This window comes from Lissotriton helveticus, chromosome 2_2, assembly GCF_964261635.1.
Source record: "Lissotriton helveticus chromosome 2_2, aLisHel1.1, whole genome shotgun sequence".
Lineage (NCBI taxonomy): Eukaryota > Metazoa > Chordata > Amphibia > Caudata > Salamandridae > Lissotriton > Lissotriton helveticus.
The window spans coordinates 329529017-329544114 of NC_136060.1; the positions used below are offsets into that span (position 1 = coordinate 329529017).

General features: G+C 40.9%; 1 protein-coding gene across 1 annotated transcript; it reads right to left on the minus strand.

Moving 5' to 3' along the window:
- Positions 1 to 12872: 12872 nt before the first annotated feature.
- LOC144821658 (uncharacterized) lies at positions 12873 to 14140 on the minus strand. The gene has a single exon (XM_078678889.1). The coding sequence runs from the start codon at positions 14130 to 14132 to the stop codon at positions 12873 to 12875; it is 1260 nt and encodes a 419-aa protein (XP_078535015.1). The 5' UTR covers positions 14133 to 14140.
- Positions 14141 to 15098: the final 958 nt, after the last annotated feature.

A 15098-nucleotide genomic window follows, 5' to 3' on the forward strand; every position in this document is an offset into this window, starting at 1 on the left:
TTCCTCGGCTGAGGGAGAAGCCTGTGGAATGGTATCGACAGGTAGACAGATTCATCAAAGTCTCAAAAGTTCTGTGGATTGATCTTGATGGATTCTTTGACATTGTTGTCCCATCAGATCTTTGGACAGAATGCAAAATTGCTGTGAGTTGGCCGAAGGCAGAACCAGCTCGAGACAAAGAGACAGGTGCTCCTTCGTCTGAAGTCATGGAATTGTATGACAAAGTGATTTACTGGTTAAAACAAAAGATTCCACCAAAAGAAGTAGATTGGGTAAAAATAGACAGAACAAATCAGGAGCCAAAAGAGTCAGTTCATTCTTTCTATGAAAGGTTATTGTTGGTTTTCAAACAATACAGTGGTTATGAAAAATTAAATGAAAAGGACATGAGCCACTTCATTTACAGATTTGTTTATGGTCTTAGACCTGAAATTGGTGAAATGATTAGGAATAATATTGTCGGATGGCAATCAAACTCAGTTGATGATATTCTGAGGAAAGCAAAATACTGCAGTGGTGAATTAGACGCAAAGCAAAAGAAATTAAAAGAAAAAGCAATGTGGGCACAGGTGAAAGTAGCAGAACATCAAATAGCAAGCCTAGAAAATAAAAATGTGAATTTTAACCAGAATCAGGGTCAGGGAAAGTTTAAAGGCAGTTTTAACAAACCAAAATTTAATGTTAATATTGAAGAACTGAAGCAAAAATTGCCTTGTTTTAATTGCGGCGAAATTGGACACTGGAAGCGCGAGTGTAAAAATCCACCCAGAAATTTCAAAAATGCATCTTTAAATCCACAGATGCAGAATGATGCAAATCTGCAGCAACAGCTACAGCGACAGCTGAATGAATTGAGTCTTCAGCAACAGCTACAGCGACAGTTAGTGAATCAACAGAGTCAGATTCCACAGCCTCCTCTCCCAAATTGTGGAGGTGGTCAAAGATACTGTTCGGAGACAGGATTCAGCGGAGGTGATCAGGTAATAAGAACGCAGAGAGCGAATGTGCCAAATTTGTCTGGACAATTTTTGATGACAGAAAATCAAGGAAGTGATTGTGAGGATTACTTATGACGGTGCCTGAGAGAGGGGGAAGAGTGTGTATTTGGAGCCACTCTTGAGGTTGACCAGTCTGGTCCATTTGTAAATGGAAAAGTGAATGATGTAGAAATCACATTTCTTGTGGACACTGGTGCTACCCATTCTACTGTTAGATCAGTGGAAATTGAAAACCTGCCTCTCTCTGGGGATACCATCCAAGTAGTTGGTGTAGCTAATCAGCAAATTAAAACAGATTTGACAGAGCTTGTAAAAATCGAGATTGGGAAATTCAAAGACAAACACAGATTTGTGGTTTGCAACAGCAGTCCTGTAAACTTGTTGGGAAGAGACATCCTATGCAAGATGAACTGCAAAATATATTGCTCACCGGAGGGTATTGAGCTTCAAACAATGGAGGAAGATGGGCTTTATAAATTAACAATGTTAATGGTTGAAGCAGAGGAAACGAAATTATTTCCTGTATTTGACAAAGAAAATTGGCCTGAAGAATTAAAAAAGACAGTCAAAGCTGAAATTTGGGATTTATCTGGAAATGAAATGGGTCTGATGAAACATGTTGATCCAGTCAAAATAACAGTGAAGCAGGGTATAGATTTTCCAAACATTCCTCAGTACAAAATGAAGGCAGAAACGATTGAGGGTGTCATTCCTGTGATTGAAAAATTCATAAAGCAAGGTGTTTTAAGGGAAATTGAGAGTAGCCCTTGTAATTCACCGATCATGGGGATCAAAAAGCCTAAGCGAACGTACAGGATTGTTCAAGACCTGAGAAAGGTTAACCAGATAGTTGTTCCATGTTGCCCAGTTGTTCCAAATCCAGTAGTGATTCTTTACCAAATTCCACATAATGCAGAGTGGTACACTGTCATTGATCTTTGCAATGCGTTCTTTACTGTTCCATTGCATTCAGAGAGCCAGGAAATCTTTGCATTCAGATTCCAAGGTCGCACATTAGCATGGTGCCGAATTCCTCAAGGGTATACAGAAAGTCCTTCTATCTTTAATGAATTGTTAAAGAAATCATTGGAGAATTTAAATGTACCTAGAAGGTCAACATTGGTCCAGTACATTGACGACCTTCTTGTTGCAGCAAAAACAAGAGATAACTGTGTTACAGATACAGTTACTCTTTTGAATCATTTGGCAGATGAGGGACACAAAGTGTCACCAGCAAAATTACAGTTTTGCAAACAAGAAGTAAAATATCTTGGTCACAGAATTGCAAAAGGACTGAGACAAGTGACAATTGAGAGAATCAAAATGATGCAGGGAATGCAGCCTCCAAAAACACAGAGACAAGTCAGAATGGTTCTTGGAATGGTTGGCTATTGTCGGCAATGGATTAGTGGATTTTCGGTAATTGCGAAACCACTGCTGAGACTGACTAAGTCAGACATAAAAGACCCAATTGTACTTACAGAAATTGAATTGGAAGCTTTTGAAAAGCTAAAAAGGAGTTTGTGTGAAGCTCCGGCTCTGGGTATGCCAGATTATGAAAAAGGTTTTGAGCACTATTGCAGTGATAGAGAAGGATGTGCATTGTCTGTGTTAATTCAGAGACATGGGAAACTAAGAAAACCAATTGCATACTTTTCAGCAGTGCTTGATCCTGTTGCAAAAGCATTGCCAGGCTGCTTAAAAGCAGTAGCTGCAACCAGTGTGAGTCTTGAGCAAAGTGAAGGAATTATCATGGGATTTCCTGTAAAAGTCTATGTTCCCCATTCAGTTGAAATTCTCCTTACCAGAAGTAAGACGCAGCATTTGACAAGTAGCAGACTCACCAAGTATGGGAAAATAATTCTGGGATCAGATAATGTCTCAATAGCAAGATGTGTGAATTTAAATCCTTCCACATTATTGCCTGATGGTACTGTAACAGAAATCAGAAATGAAAATGATATTGATCATGAATGCTTGGACGTTTTGGAATATTGTACCAAGCCAAGGCAGGACATTAAAGATGTTCCGTGGCCTGTTTCAGAGCGTGTCTACTTTGTTGATGGTTCTTGTTTGAGAACAGAGGAGGGGTTTTTGAGAGCAGCCTACTCAGTGTGCACAGTTGCTGATGTTGTGGAAGCATCATGTCTTGAAGGAATTCGTTCAGGTCAAGTAGCAGAATTGATTGCTTTAATTCGTGCATGTGAAAGAGCAATACATTTGAAAATTACCATAATAACTGATAACCAGTATGGGTACGGAGTTGTGCATGATTATGGACAGCTCTGGTCTCAGAGAGGCTACTTGACATCTGCAGGATGGCCAATCAGAAATGCAAAGTTAATCAAAAGATTGATTGATGGCATTCAGTTACCAGAAATAATTGCTGTCGTGAAGTGTGCAGCCCATAAGAAGGGAGAAGATTATATTACCAAAGGAAATGCTTACGCAGACGAAATTGCAAAGTACTGCGCAAGAAATGATTTTGCAATTAATCGGAAAAAGAATGATGAACATGTTTTGAATTCTCTAACGCTAACATCAGTAGTTGAGACATGGCAGGAAATCAAAGATATATAAGATGAAGCTGATGATGAAGAGAAAAACACATGGTTGAGAGCAGAATGTAGGCAGTGAGATGAGGATGAAATTTGGACATACAAAGATGGCAGAGTAGTTTTACCAAACTGTATGATTGCTGACATGGCCAGGATGTATCATGGCCTGGGGCATATTGGAAGAGATTCGATGATTAGGCTTTTCAGAGAAACTTGGTTTAATACCAAGTTCAGAACAATTGCAGAATCTCTTTGTCAGAGGTGTTTGACTTGTCAGCAAATGAACCCAATCAGGAAAACTGTGGTGGGAATGGGAACCATAGGACGGGAGGGTGGTCCATTCACCAGGTTACAAATGGATTTCATTGAAATGCCACCACATAACAAGCTGCGTTATGTTTTGGTGTTTGTTTGTTTGTTTTCAAGATGGGTTGACGCGTTTCCCACACGTCACAACGATGCAATTACTGTTGCAAAATTGCTTTTGAGGGAGATTATACCAAGGTACGGTTTCCCAGTGACTGTGGAGAGTGATCGAGGAAGGCATTTTGAAAACAGACTGTTAAAAATAATTTGTGAAGCCTTACACATTGAGCAGAAATTGCATTGTGCATACAGACCAGAGGCATCTGGAGTTGTTGAGCAAATTAATGGAACAATTAAGAATAGAATTGCAAAAATGTATCTAGCTACCGGTATAAAGTGGACAGATGCTCTTCCATTTGTGTTGATGACTCTAAGAAGTACACCAGATAAAAAGACAGGTTTAAGTCCACATGATATTCTCATGGGCAGAGTCATGAAACAGGCATTCATACCAATAGGGAAATTGTTGACCATTAATGATAGTGCAATTTTGGAGTATTGCAGGAAACTGTCTGATGTCGTGACTTCTGTGTCTAATCAGGTGGGAACTGAAGTACAGACAAGAGAAAAAGAGCAAGCACATGATCTGTCACCTGGTGACTGGGTGAGGACAAAGGTTCACCGAAGAAGAACCTGTTTGGTGCCAAGGTGGCAGGAAGCAAGGCAAGTTATTCTCGTAACGACAAATGCAGTGAAGTGCAGAGGCATAAAAAGGTGGATACACGCTAGCCACACCATTCGTGTGCCTACACCTGAAAATTCTGATGAGGAAAGTGATACGACAACTGATTCAGATTCAGAAGAAGAATCTGAAAGAAATCCAGATTCTGAAGATCGACAGGCTGGTCGACATCTGGAAAATTCATCTGTGAATGAAAATTTAAGTGAAAAGGATCTGAAAATCATAATTTTGGACTCTGAAAATGAAGAAGATCTGCTAGAAAAAGAAGTAGCAGAAGAGTCTGATCAAGTTCGGAATCAAGACCAGGAGAGTATTGAAAGGCAGGAAAGAAGCTCTGAAAGCAGGAACAAGAATTCTGAAACTGGGAAGTTGAAGGTAATAGAAGAAGAAGACGAATTGCCAAGTACCAGTTATAAGGATAGAGTTCCTAACGGAGTGAAGTGGCCGAGTAAAGAAGAACCTGAGTCAAGAATTCGAATCTCTGACAGTGAATCTGAAGACAGTGATGAAGAATCTCAGATAGGAAAATTCAGAAAAAGAGCTTGGAGAACAGAATGCAATGTGACTGAACCAAAGAAAAAATTACTAAGAAAAGGTGATAACTGGCCAAGTGAAAATGAAGGGCTGAAATTCAAATTGATAAAGAAATCCAAGGAGCAGATCAATGAAATAACTAGTCAGGAAGATCCTGAAAAGAAAAGTGAGACCGGGAAGGAAATAGAAGTTATTAGCAGAAAAACAAAAAGAGTTCTTAAACCGAACCTAAAGTATAAGTCCCCTGAGTGGACCTACATAATTATCCCACCTGTAGTTGAAGTGAACAGTAGTGGTCAGGAAGAAATTGAAGAAAATAGTGACAATGATTGAGGCATTTTTCTGTTAAAAATTAGGGTTTTGTTTTTGGCGTAAGGCTGAAGAAATTGTGTTAGGTGACACAAGGTCGAAGAAATTGTGTTCGCTGGAAAACAAATTGTGACGCAAGGTCGAAGAAAAGCTGTTAGAGGGTTTTAAAAAAAAAAAAAAACGAAAAAGGGAGGTGTTAGAAATTTTTAATTTAGATATTTTTAAATTTTTGTTTTCTTTTTCTCTTTACAAGCTTAGTGAAAATGCCTTATGTTTTTGTAAATAACAGCTCAAGATGCTCCATCTTTAAAAGATGCTGTAAGATGTCTCTGATATGTGTGCTTTTAATAATTCTGCTCTGGTTAGTTTTAGCTGTCATCTTTCCTTTCGGGATCGATAAGGAGATGTACAAGGTCAATATGACAAGCAAAGCTTCAGTTAAACAAGACAAACATAGTGCAACAGGTAAAGCTAACAAAGTTATTGATCACAGACCAGAGACTCATCAAGATAGGTCTGTTGGTGATTTTTCTAGCAATACATTTTCAAGACTCCTGGCTGAATATGTTAAGGTTATGGAAGTCAAAGACTGTTACATCTGTGTGAAATTGCCTGCTTCTGTTTCAGAGGGAGTGACATATAATATGCTTCCTCTTACTTACGGCATAACCTGTTGTGTAATAGCTAGCTTATTTTATCAGACTGGTCGTTTGGAGTATTACTACTCTAATTATGATGACATTTTTGCTAACCTGAAAATTGAGAAAGGCTTAAACAAGCACAAGCAAGCGAAACAGATGAGGGAATTCTTTATAGTAACTAACGAACTTACCTACGAGTATGCTTTTAGAAATAATTTGACATGCAAATTGAGAGCTGAGGAAAAATCTTTCCTGAACCTTGTTGAGGAGAGAAGGGCAATCTATAAGAGAAATGAGATGGTCAAGCAGACCAAATCGAAATTCTGGCGGAAGGAGGATGAAAGACTAAATGGCAAATCTTTTGACAATGTTGCAATACACATAGACAACCCAATTAGTGGTAAGCTTTGTGTTAGAAGAGATAACACGCTTTTTGATCATTATTTTGTTGGGGCTAGCAATTGTGAGGACACTTACCAAATCATGGGGTTTGGGGATTCAAAGGTGGTAGAGACCCAATTTTTCCTGGAATTTATTTTGTTTGTGAAGACAAAGCCTATTATAACCTCCCAGACCATTGGTATGGGACGTGTTTTGTTGGACTTGTTTTTCCGAAAATATTTCATGTTGACAGAAATGCGGAAGGCTCATTTGAAATTAGTAATCATGTAAATAGGTTCAAAAGAGAAAGTTTCTCAGAAATTTTGGGAGACATTTTTGAAGCGGTGATACCTTTGGTGGGTATAACTCGGAATGCAGGAAGAATCAGAAAATTGTCCACGATTGTTGACAGATTGTCAACTGACACAGCTAGTGGTTTCCAATTAGTGGATACCGAGGTTATCGCAATCAGATCTATGGTAATGCAAAACCGTCTTGCCCTGGACATACTCCCAGCAAAAGAGGGAGGAGTCTGTGGCATTTTACATGTCCAACATTGTTGTACATATATCCCTGATGAAAGTAGAAACATTGAGATGTATATCAAAAATATTACAGAGATGCATTCAGAAATTGTTCCTTTAGAAGAGGATGATTTTTCAGAACGTCTATCCAAAAGATTTCAGGCAATCAAAACCTGGTTTCAAGAGATTGGTGGTTCAATTCTTGGCAAGATTCTAACACCTTTGTTTGTAATAGTTTTTGTGATACTTTTGTTGAAGATCAGTTGCATGTTACATAAGAGAAATAAATACCTGAGGGAAAAGAAGAGAATTTATTAGATCAGAAAGGAACAGGAAAAAGAGATAGAACTGTAAGAGTTTCGTAAAGCTCAATATGAAAGTTGCAGACAGACAACTGAGACAAGTCTTTAGGAATACTAACACAGTGAAACAAATCATGTTCATCTTTAGATAAAAAAATTCTAAAATTTTTGGGTGTGGTTTGGTGATTTAGAGATCACCAGATGAGGGAGTTGATGGAGCGAGATTTAGAAATACATTTATTTCAGCTCGCGAAGTTTAAACTTCCATAATAAAATAATATTATTAATAATGTGTGCGGTGAAAATATTAACCAACCTAGAGTAAAAGTTGCATTATCATAAACATGCGGGAAACTAATATGTGTGCTCATAAATGTGCATTATGTTGCATTTGCATGTGTGTGAAAATAATGAATTAATCCTGTCTATTGTCATGTCAGAACTAAATGCGGCCGTTTATTAATGGCATGTGCTTATTTCTGTGTGCTCATGTTTTGTTTTTCTGTCTTAAATGTTGCACGAATCTGTTTGTTGCTTTATTTGCTTCTGCTAGGTAACATAGATTAATGGGTTAATAATTAGCAAAGGTGGGTGGGTAACAGAACAATCTTTATTTCTTGCATTAATTATTCTTTTGTGTTTGTTTATGCACTAGTTTCTGAAAAGAGGCTTGAGGCCTAGTTCGTCTTAATGTGCAGTTGGCAAAGTTCTGCTCAGAGAAAGCAAGAGCCCAGTGTGGAAAGTTCCTGCCAAGTTTTAAAAGGAGAAAAATACAAACGTGATTGTTCAGTGAACTGACTGCACTTTTGGTCAGCGTGGCCAAGGCCAGGAACCGGCAGAGAGATTGTCAAGCTAAGGAAGTCGCGGACACTTGAATTTAGATGTTGCGAACTGGAGGAAGCTTCGTTACTCGTAAATAAAGGACAATAGACTCTAAGAAAGAGTCGGAACTGGGCTCCAAAGAATGTGATGACATTATGGTCTGTCATTTGACAGCCAATGAGAACTCTGAATGGCAGAAAAGTATTTTTTATTTTCTTTATTTTATATTCTTATATAGCGCCTGAATAGACCCCCGAAGGGGTATCTCCGCGCTTTTGCCAGTAAAAATATGACTCCAGATAGTCGTGTTCAGGGGGGGGGTAGTACATATTGCAAAGGAGGCGTTAATCACTAGTGAATAAGTGTGTTTTTAAGGTCTTCCGAAAGGCCAGATGGCTAGTGAGTGATCTCAACTCAAGAGGTAGAGAGTTCCAGAGCACTGGTCCCGCATGGGCCATCGCTCGGCCTCCTTGTCTGGATTTCTTTATTCTGGGTACCTGCAATAGCTGCAGATTACTGGATCGCAGGGAACGCCCAGGAGCATATGGCTGAAAGATTTGGGCCAGATATTTTGGGCCTTCGCCTATCACACTTTTGTGAATGGTACATAGAGTCTTAAACTGTACTCTCTTCCTCACTGGTAACCAGTGGAGTCTAGTCAGCAGGGGGCGAGAAGGAGTCCTAGGGGGAACATTCAGGACAGTCCTTGCAGCCGTATTTTGGATTACTTGTAACTTATTAAGTTGACCTTCATTAGCTCCTAAAAGAAGACCGTTACAGTAATCCACTCTGCTGATGACTAGCGCCTGCACAAGTGTTTTCCTGTGACAATCTGGCAGATAGGGAAACACTCTTCTTGGGATCCCAATTGCCCGAAAGCAGGTACCAGCCACTTGGTTGACGTGGTCTTTAAATGTGAGTGTCTGATCTAATAACACTCCCAAGTTTTTTACCGTGCTCTTGGGGCTGGGAACAGGTCCTAATTCTAAAGGCCACCATTCAGGTGACCAGTGTGTTGCCGCTTGTCCAAACAGCATGACCTCTGTTTTCCCTACGTTACACTGAAGACAGTTTGATGACATCCACTCTGATATTGCTCTCATTCCATCTGCAAATGATCTTTTTATTGCAGGTGTCAGACTTTTAAAAGGAAAGAGGAGTTGGGTGTCGTCGGCATACGACACCGGGGTGAACCCAAATGATCTTGCTAAGTTGGCCAAGGGGGCCACATACACATTAAATTTTGTCGGGCTTAAACATGAGCCCTGTGGCACTCCCTTGTTGAGCTCCCTGTAGGTGGATTTGTGGGAGCCCAGCCTAACTTCTTGGGAGCGGCCAGATAGAAAGCTCTTCATCCATGACAGAGCCACTCCCTCCAAGCTTACGTCCCTTAAACGATCGAGAAGCACCGTGTGAGACACCGTATCAAAAGCAGCGGAGAGATCCAACAGCACCAGAATCATAGAACTGCCCTCATCCAGTGCCATTTTGATGTTATTGGTCACTGTTTGAAGGGCTGATTCGGTGCTGTGGTTGGGCCTGAACCCAGATTGCGAGTAGTCCAGGCCCTCCGTTGCTTCTAGATGTCCTGATAGATAGGTGTTCACGTGCCTCTCTGCTATCTTGCCGATGTAAGCCAAGAGTGAAATAGGACGCAGGTTTGAGAGGTCTGTCCATGGAGATGCCGCTTTTTTCCTTATTGGGTTTACCACCGCTCTTTTCCAGTCTGCCGGGACCTGTCCTTTCGCAAGAGAGATGTTAATGACGCTCTGTATAGAGGGTCCCAAGAGAGAAATCAGAGGGGCAACCATCTTGGCAGGAAGGAGGTCATTTGGGGACCCAGATTTAATATGGACGATGAGAGGAAGGAGCTCTGCATTGTCAATTGGAGGGAAGGATAGCAGAGGATGTTTATTGTGCTTTAGCGGGATCGGGGACAGGGGCTTATTAATGTCACCCATGTTGTTGTTAGCCGCCACTATTCTTTCGTAAATGATGTTTATTTTGTCCTCAAAGAATAGCGAGATTTCATCGCATAGAGTCTGCGAGAAATCATCAGAGCTCTCACATGCGGCGGGTTTTACAAAATTTTGCAGAATTTTAAAGAGCTCCTTAGGACAATTACCCGCTTCTGCAAGTTGTTGCATTAGGCGGTGTTTTCTAGCTTGCTTTATGTTTTTATAGTATATTGATTGAGCATCTAGGAAAACTGCTCGGGTCTCCTCAGTTTTACTTCTTCTCCATATTTTCTCTGCTCGTCTGCATTTCCGCTTCTCTTCTCTTAGCTCATGGGTGTACCAACTTTCCTGCTTAGGGGAAGGAGACTGTTTATGTAGTTTTAAAGGGGCCAAAATATCAATGGCTCGCTTAATTGAATCATTAAGTTTAGCCAACGCTATATCTGCTGTGTCCACTGCCAATATGGCAGGTTGTGTCCAGATTTCCTGTAGTTTGTTAGCTGAGGTTTTATGCCATTGACGGCGCCAGGTAGGAGGAGATGGTACTTTATTAGTGGGTCTCTTTGGAGTCAGTAATTTAAATTCTAACAGGAAATGGTCTGTCCATAGAATTTCTCTTGCTGGGAGGCAAGTTAATTTGGTACAGTTGGAAAAGACTAAATCTAGCGTATGGCCACCCCTGTGTGTAGGTCCATTATTCTGTAATTCTAGACCTAAATTTGAAAGATCCATAACCAGGGAAATGGATTCGGATAATGCTGGCTGATCTACATGGATGTTGAAATCTCCCAGGAGGATAAAGTCTTCTTTAGATTTGAGATGGGGAGCTAAAAGCTCTTGAAGAGTAAGCGCAAAGTCAGGGTTTAATCCTGGTGGGCGATAGACCAGAGCGCCTTTCCAGGAAGTGTGGCTAGTTAGGGCGATTTTATTCAATTTTACTTAGATTAGTTAGTCAGAAAGGTATAAAAACTGTCCCTCTGGGAGTGGGAGAGCTGCTGTTTGCTGACACCAGTTGGGTGTTTCGTGCTGTTGGACTTTTCTTGGAGCACGTAAGATTTTTTAGGGCCTTTTGACTTTTCCCTTATTTTTAATGGAGTAAGTGTAGCTAGGGACTTAGGATTAAGGTGATGCTAAACCGTTATTTCCATTTGAAATATGCTATGTGATTTGCTTAAAACTGTCATTACCTCTTACTAAAATCTCTATAATAATGCTTGAATAAAAAGATTTTAATAAATAAAATGCACTTTCTTTGAATAATGGTTAATAAATAAGATTCTTAAACCACAAGCTGGCCTTGTTATTTATGAATTTTAGGTTACCATTAACAGATTCATTCGCCAAGGTGGCTTAATTAAATGCAAAGTTTTTAATAACCATGGTGAAAATATTATACTGCAGTTGTATATAAAATGTATATAGGTTGTGAATAGGTTTTATTAATTAGGTCACATGATTCAGTTGCTCAAAATATGTCATGTTAGTTTATGGGCCTTGTGAATGATTTATGATTAATGGTGAGTATTGTGGAGTTAGGTAGCATTGCTTATGGCATATTTTCTATAGGAGCGCTGGATCACATGCACAGCAAAGGGCCTTCAAATGTTATTCAGCTCTTTTTCTAACTGTACACATAGTGTTTGTTTGAGAGTAAATCAACAAATATCTTTTGTTATGATAAAGCGGCCCCACGAACACAAGGACAAAGAAAAAAATTGAAGTGCTCGATGGGTCACTCATCACCAAGGTTAATAGTTTTAATTACCCAGGCATTTTATCTGATACCCTCTTTCAACCAGGAGAGCGGACGTGCTAGTACTCTGTGGGGCTTTATTCCACTCAATCCGAGAGGCAGTTACAGACCACGTGATCGAAACGCGAGCGAGCTGAACGCGAGGTGAGTGTATTGCTTTGCCCACTTGCGTAATCTGAACCTACGCACACCACTTACTCACATAGAAACTCCAACACTCCACTGGAGGTAAAAATGAGCTTTATTAATATTGTAGGCAAAGGCAATAAGTCACTGAAGCTAATAAATTCTTTGGCACCGAGTGAAAGGCAATAAACAATGAATACACCACACTGTATACATAAATATGAAACTGTGAATACAGGTATATAAACAGTTAATGTACAAAGCACCTCACCAGATTCATTTGCAGCACCGGAGACTTCAACATCCCTGGGCCAAACACTGAACACCAAGTCGGGAACCCGTAGACCGGGGCTCAGGGAGTAATCTCTTCGGGCACCAAAGTTGTCCAGCGAGTGCGTCCACTCCAAGATGGAGTTCCTGAGCTCCACCCCACAGACACCGCTTTTTATAGTTTAAATCAACCTGTTCGAGAAGCCTCTAGCAGGCGATCTCGCCCATCTATTCACAGGTGCTGGCCCCCATCTCTGCATCAGACCCGCCCAGACAGACCTGGCCAGATTCTGCTTCGGCTGTGCTGAGGCCAAATACATTCCTTTCCCTATTCTACGGCCTTGGAGCTCTGTACGGCTATCGTCCCTATGTCCTAGAGATAAGTATGGAATGCATGAAAAGCACTCTGAAGGTACATGCTAACCTCACGAGGCATTCTCACGAGATGCCTCGCACCCATCTGTACTGGTTTACGTGAAAAACATGTTTATGTTACTGCTTAAGTGTAACTACAGGGCAAAGCAGCACAAAATGGAAGTGCGATGAAATAATATGGAAGATCAGAGCATTGCATGGAATCATGGTCAACATGTAATTTAGCACGTGTAAAATGGCAAATGCAGTACATTCCACCCCTTGACCTTCGATTCACCTATCATACCCCATTGGCGTAAATACCATGGATCTGGGCCTAAAAAGGGAGACAAGATTAGGAATGCATTGAATGCAACAACATAATGAGATAAAAATGCAAATAATGACTATAATAACACCCAAGATATACCAAAGCTGTTCAAAATTAGGCAGCCATCCAAACAACCAATCCCACCATCCTTGGTCAACGTCTTGCGTAACCCCTTTCACTAAATCTTTTAAAGCATTAATATGTGCATGGATAGATGTAGAATGATCAGATAAATTGAAACAACAGAGCCCATCAAAGTCCTCGCAACCGTGGTTATGTTTTAGCAACAAATAGTCCACAGCAGCCCTATTTTGCAAAACAGCTTTTCTTGTTCCTTGAACATCTAATAATAATTCAGCTAAAGCGGCAGAAGTATGATTGAGATTTTTCACTATTAAACAACCAAACTTTGCAATTGTCCTAGCATTATAAACAGACAGTCCTGACACTCCTACAATGGAAAGAGCCAAACTAGTATATTCTGTTCTACAAAGCAAGTCAATATTGGAGTCACAATCCTCAGGTAATTGAATAGCGGCTCTAGAAGAGCGAATACGTGTAACAGAATGCATGGGAAAAAGCATAAGGCTTAATCGTGATAAGGCACAAGGTCCTCCAGTTATGTTAGCTGGTATATAAGTGTATGAAATATTACCACACGAGAACAACCATCCTTTAGGTAATTTCACATGGTTAATATGGCTAGTGGCTAATACGGTGTGATTACAAACCATATAATTGGTAACATTACTACAAAAACTGTCATGTCGTGACTGACATAATGTTTGTTGATCAGGGGTCAATTGTTTGCTTTTCTCTAGTTTCAATTGGCCACACTTGCCAATTTGGGCAGGGTCACAAGTTAGTTGATAGCAAACATCTCCAGTAGAGATATTGTAAGTAACAATACTCGTCATGTTCCTCCAGAGGCTATCTGTAACCTCCGGGCAAAAGCAACAGTACTCATAAAGACTCAGATGTGTTCGGACATCACTTTCCTCCACTACCCCATCAAAGTTAGTTTGGTTGAAGATGTGTAGGAGCACATGTGCAGGGGTAGGTACGGCGACAAGACAGGTGGATATTATATCAGCTGTACTCTGAAGATTTCTCATACAGAAGTGGGAAGTGTTCAGCACATTCCCGGCCAAGTAGGTCCAGATGTTATCCGGTTGCTGCAACAATGCTGTCATCCGACTCGGGCGGTTGATCCCCTTCGGCATCCCCGGGCCCTCCCAGACCCCTCCGGACACGCCCAAACACCGACCACACAGCACAAGCATTGCAGCGGCAAGCCATACTGTGATCTAGAAACAGAAAACAAACTGGTATAATCACTCTCGCAAATAACATTTTTCAGCAGGTACATTTTCCCACTTTTCCTGTCCGGGTTACATGATGACTAGGATGTTATCCTTGCCCTTAGCGATCAATTCTGCAGGTTCAGGAGGTTTGTTTGGGGACTCCACCCACAATTTTGCCCCTGGGTTCTTGTCAGTAGATCCGAAACCCGCCCTTTCCTCGCACAGTTAGAAGGGCCGAGGCCGTCCCCTTCATGACATTTCCTCCATAAATCGGCATGATGACCATTTGGGCAACACGGTCACCGGGTTGCACAATCAGATTATTGTTTCCACTGTTCAATAGGATAACTTTGATCTCCCCCTGGTAATCGGCATCGACCACCCCTCCCAAAACCTGGATGCCTTTAAGGGCAAGCCCAGATCGAGGGGCGATTAGCCCAAAATGCTCTGGGGGAATTTGAACTCCAATTCCTGTCTCAATCAAGGTAATGTCTCGTGGTTACAATCGATAGAGTTTCAAATCATGTAAATCAAGACCGGCAGCTTCTGGTGTGGCACGATATGGAGCCAAAGCTCTGGGAGCTGTCTCCCAATACAGAATCGTGTTTGTGGCCACATGGGGCCTAATCTGCAAAGCTGGGGTCAACATGCGCATCAAAGGAGTCTCTGCATCAGCAAGGGGTCGGTTGTTTAAAATCTGCAATGCAGCAGACAAATGATCCCTCCACCCCTTCAATGACCCATCAGACAACTTTTTCAACTGCTCTTTCAGCAAACCATTCATTCTCTCAATCAAACCTGCTGCCTGTGGGTAATAGAGTATGTGATAGATCCATTCAATGTTATGCTGCACACAAAAATCTTGCACCATCTTTCCTTTAAAAT

What these genes read in the sequence shown, in the direction of transcription:
- LOC144821658 (XM_078678889.1), bottom strand. Translation starts at nt 14,132, where the DNA reads ATGCCGAAGGGGATCAACCGCCCGAGTCGGATGACAGCATTGTTGCAG.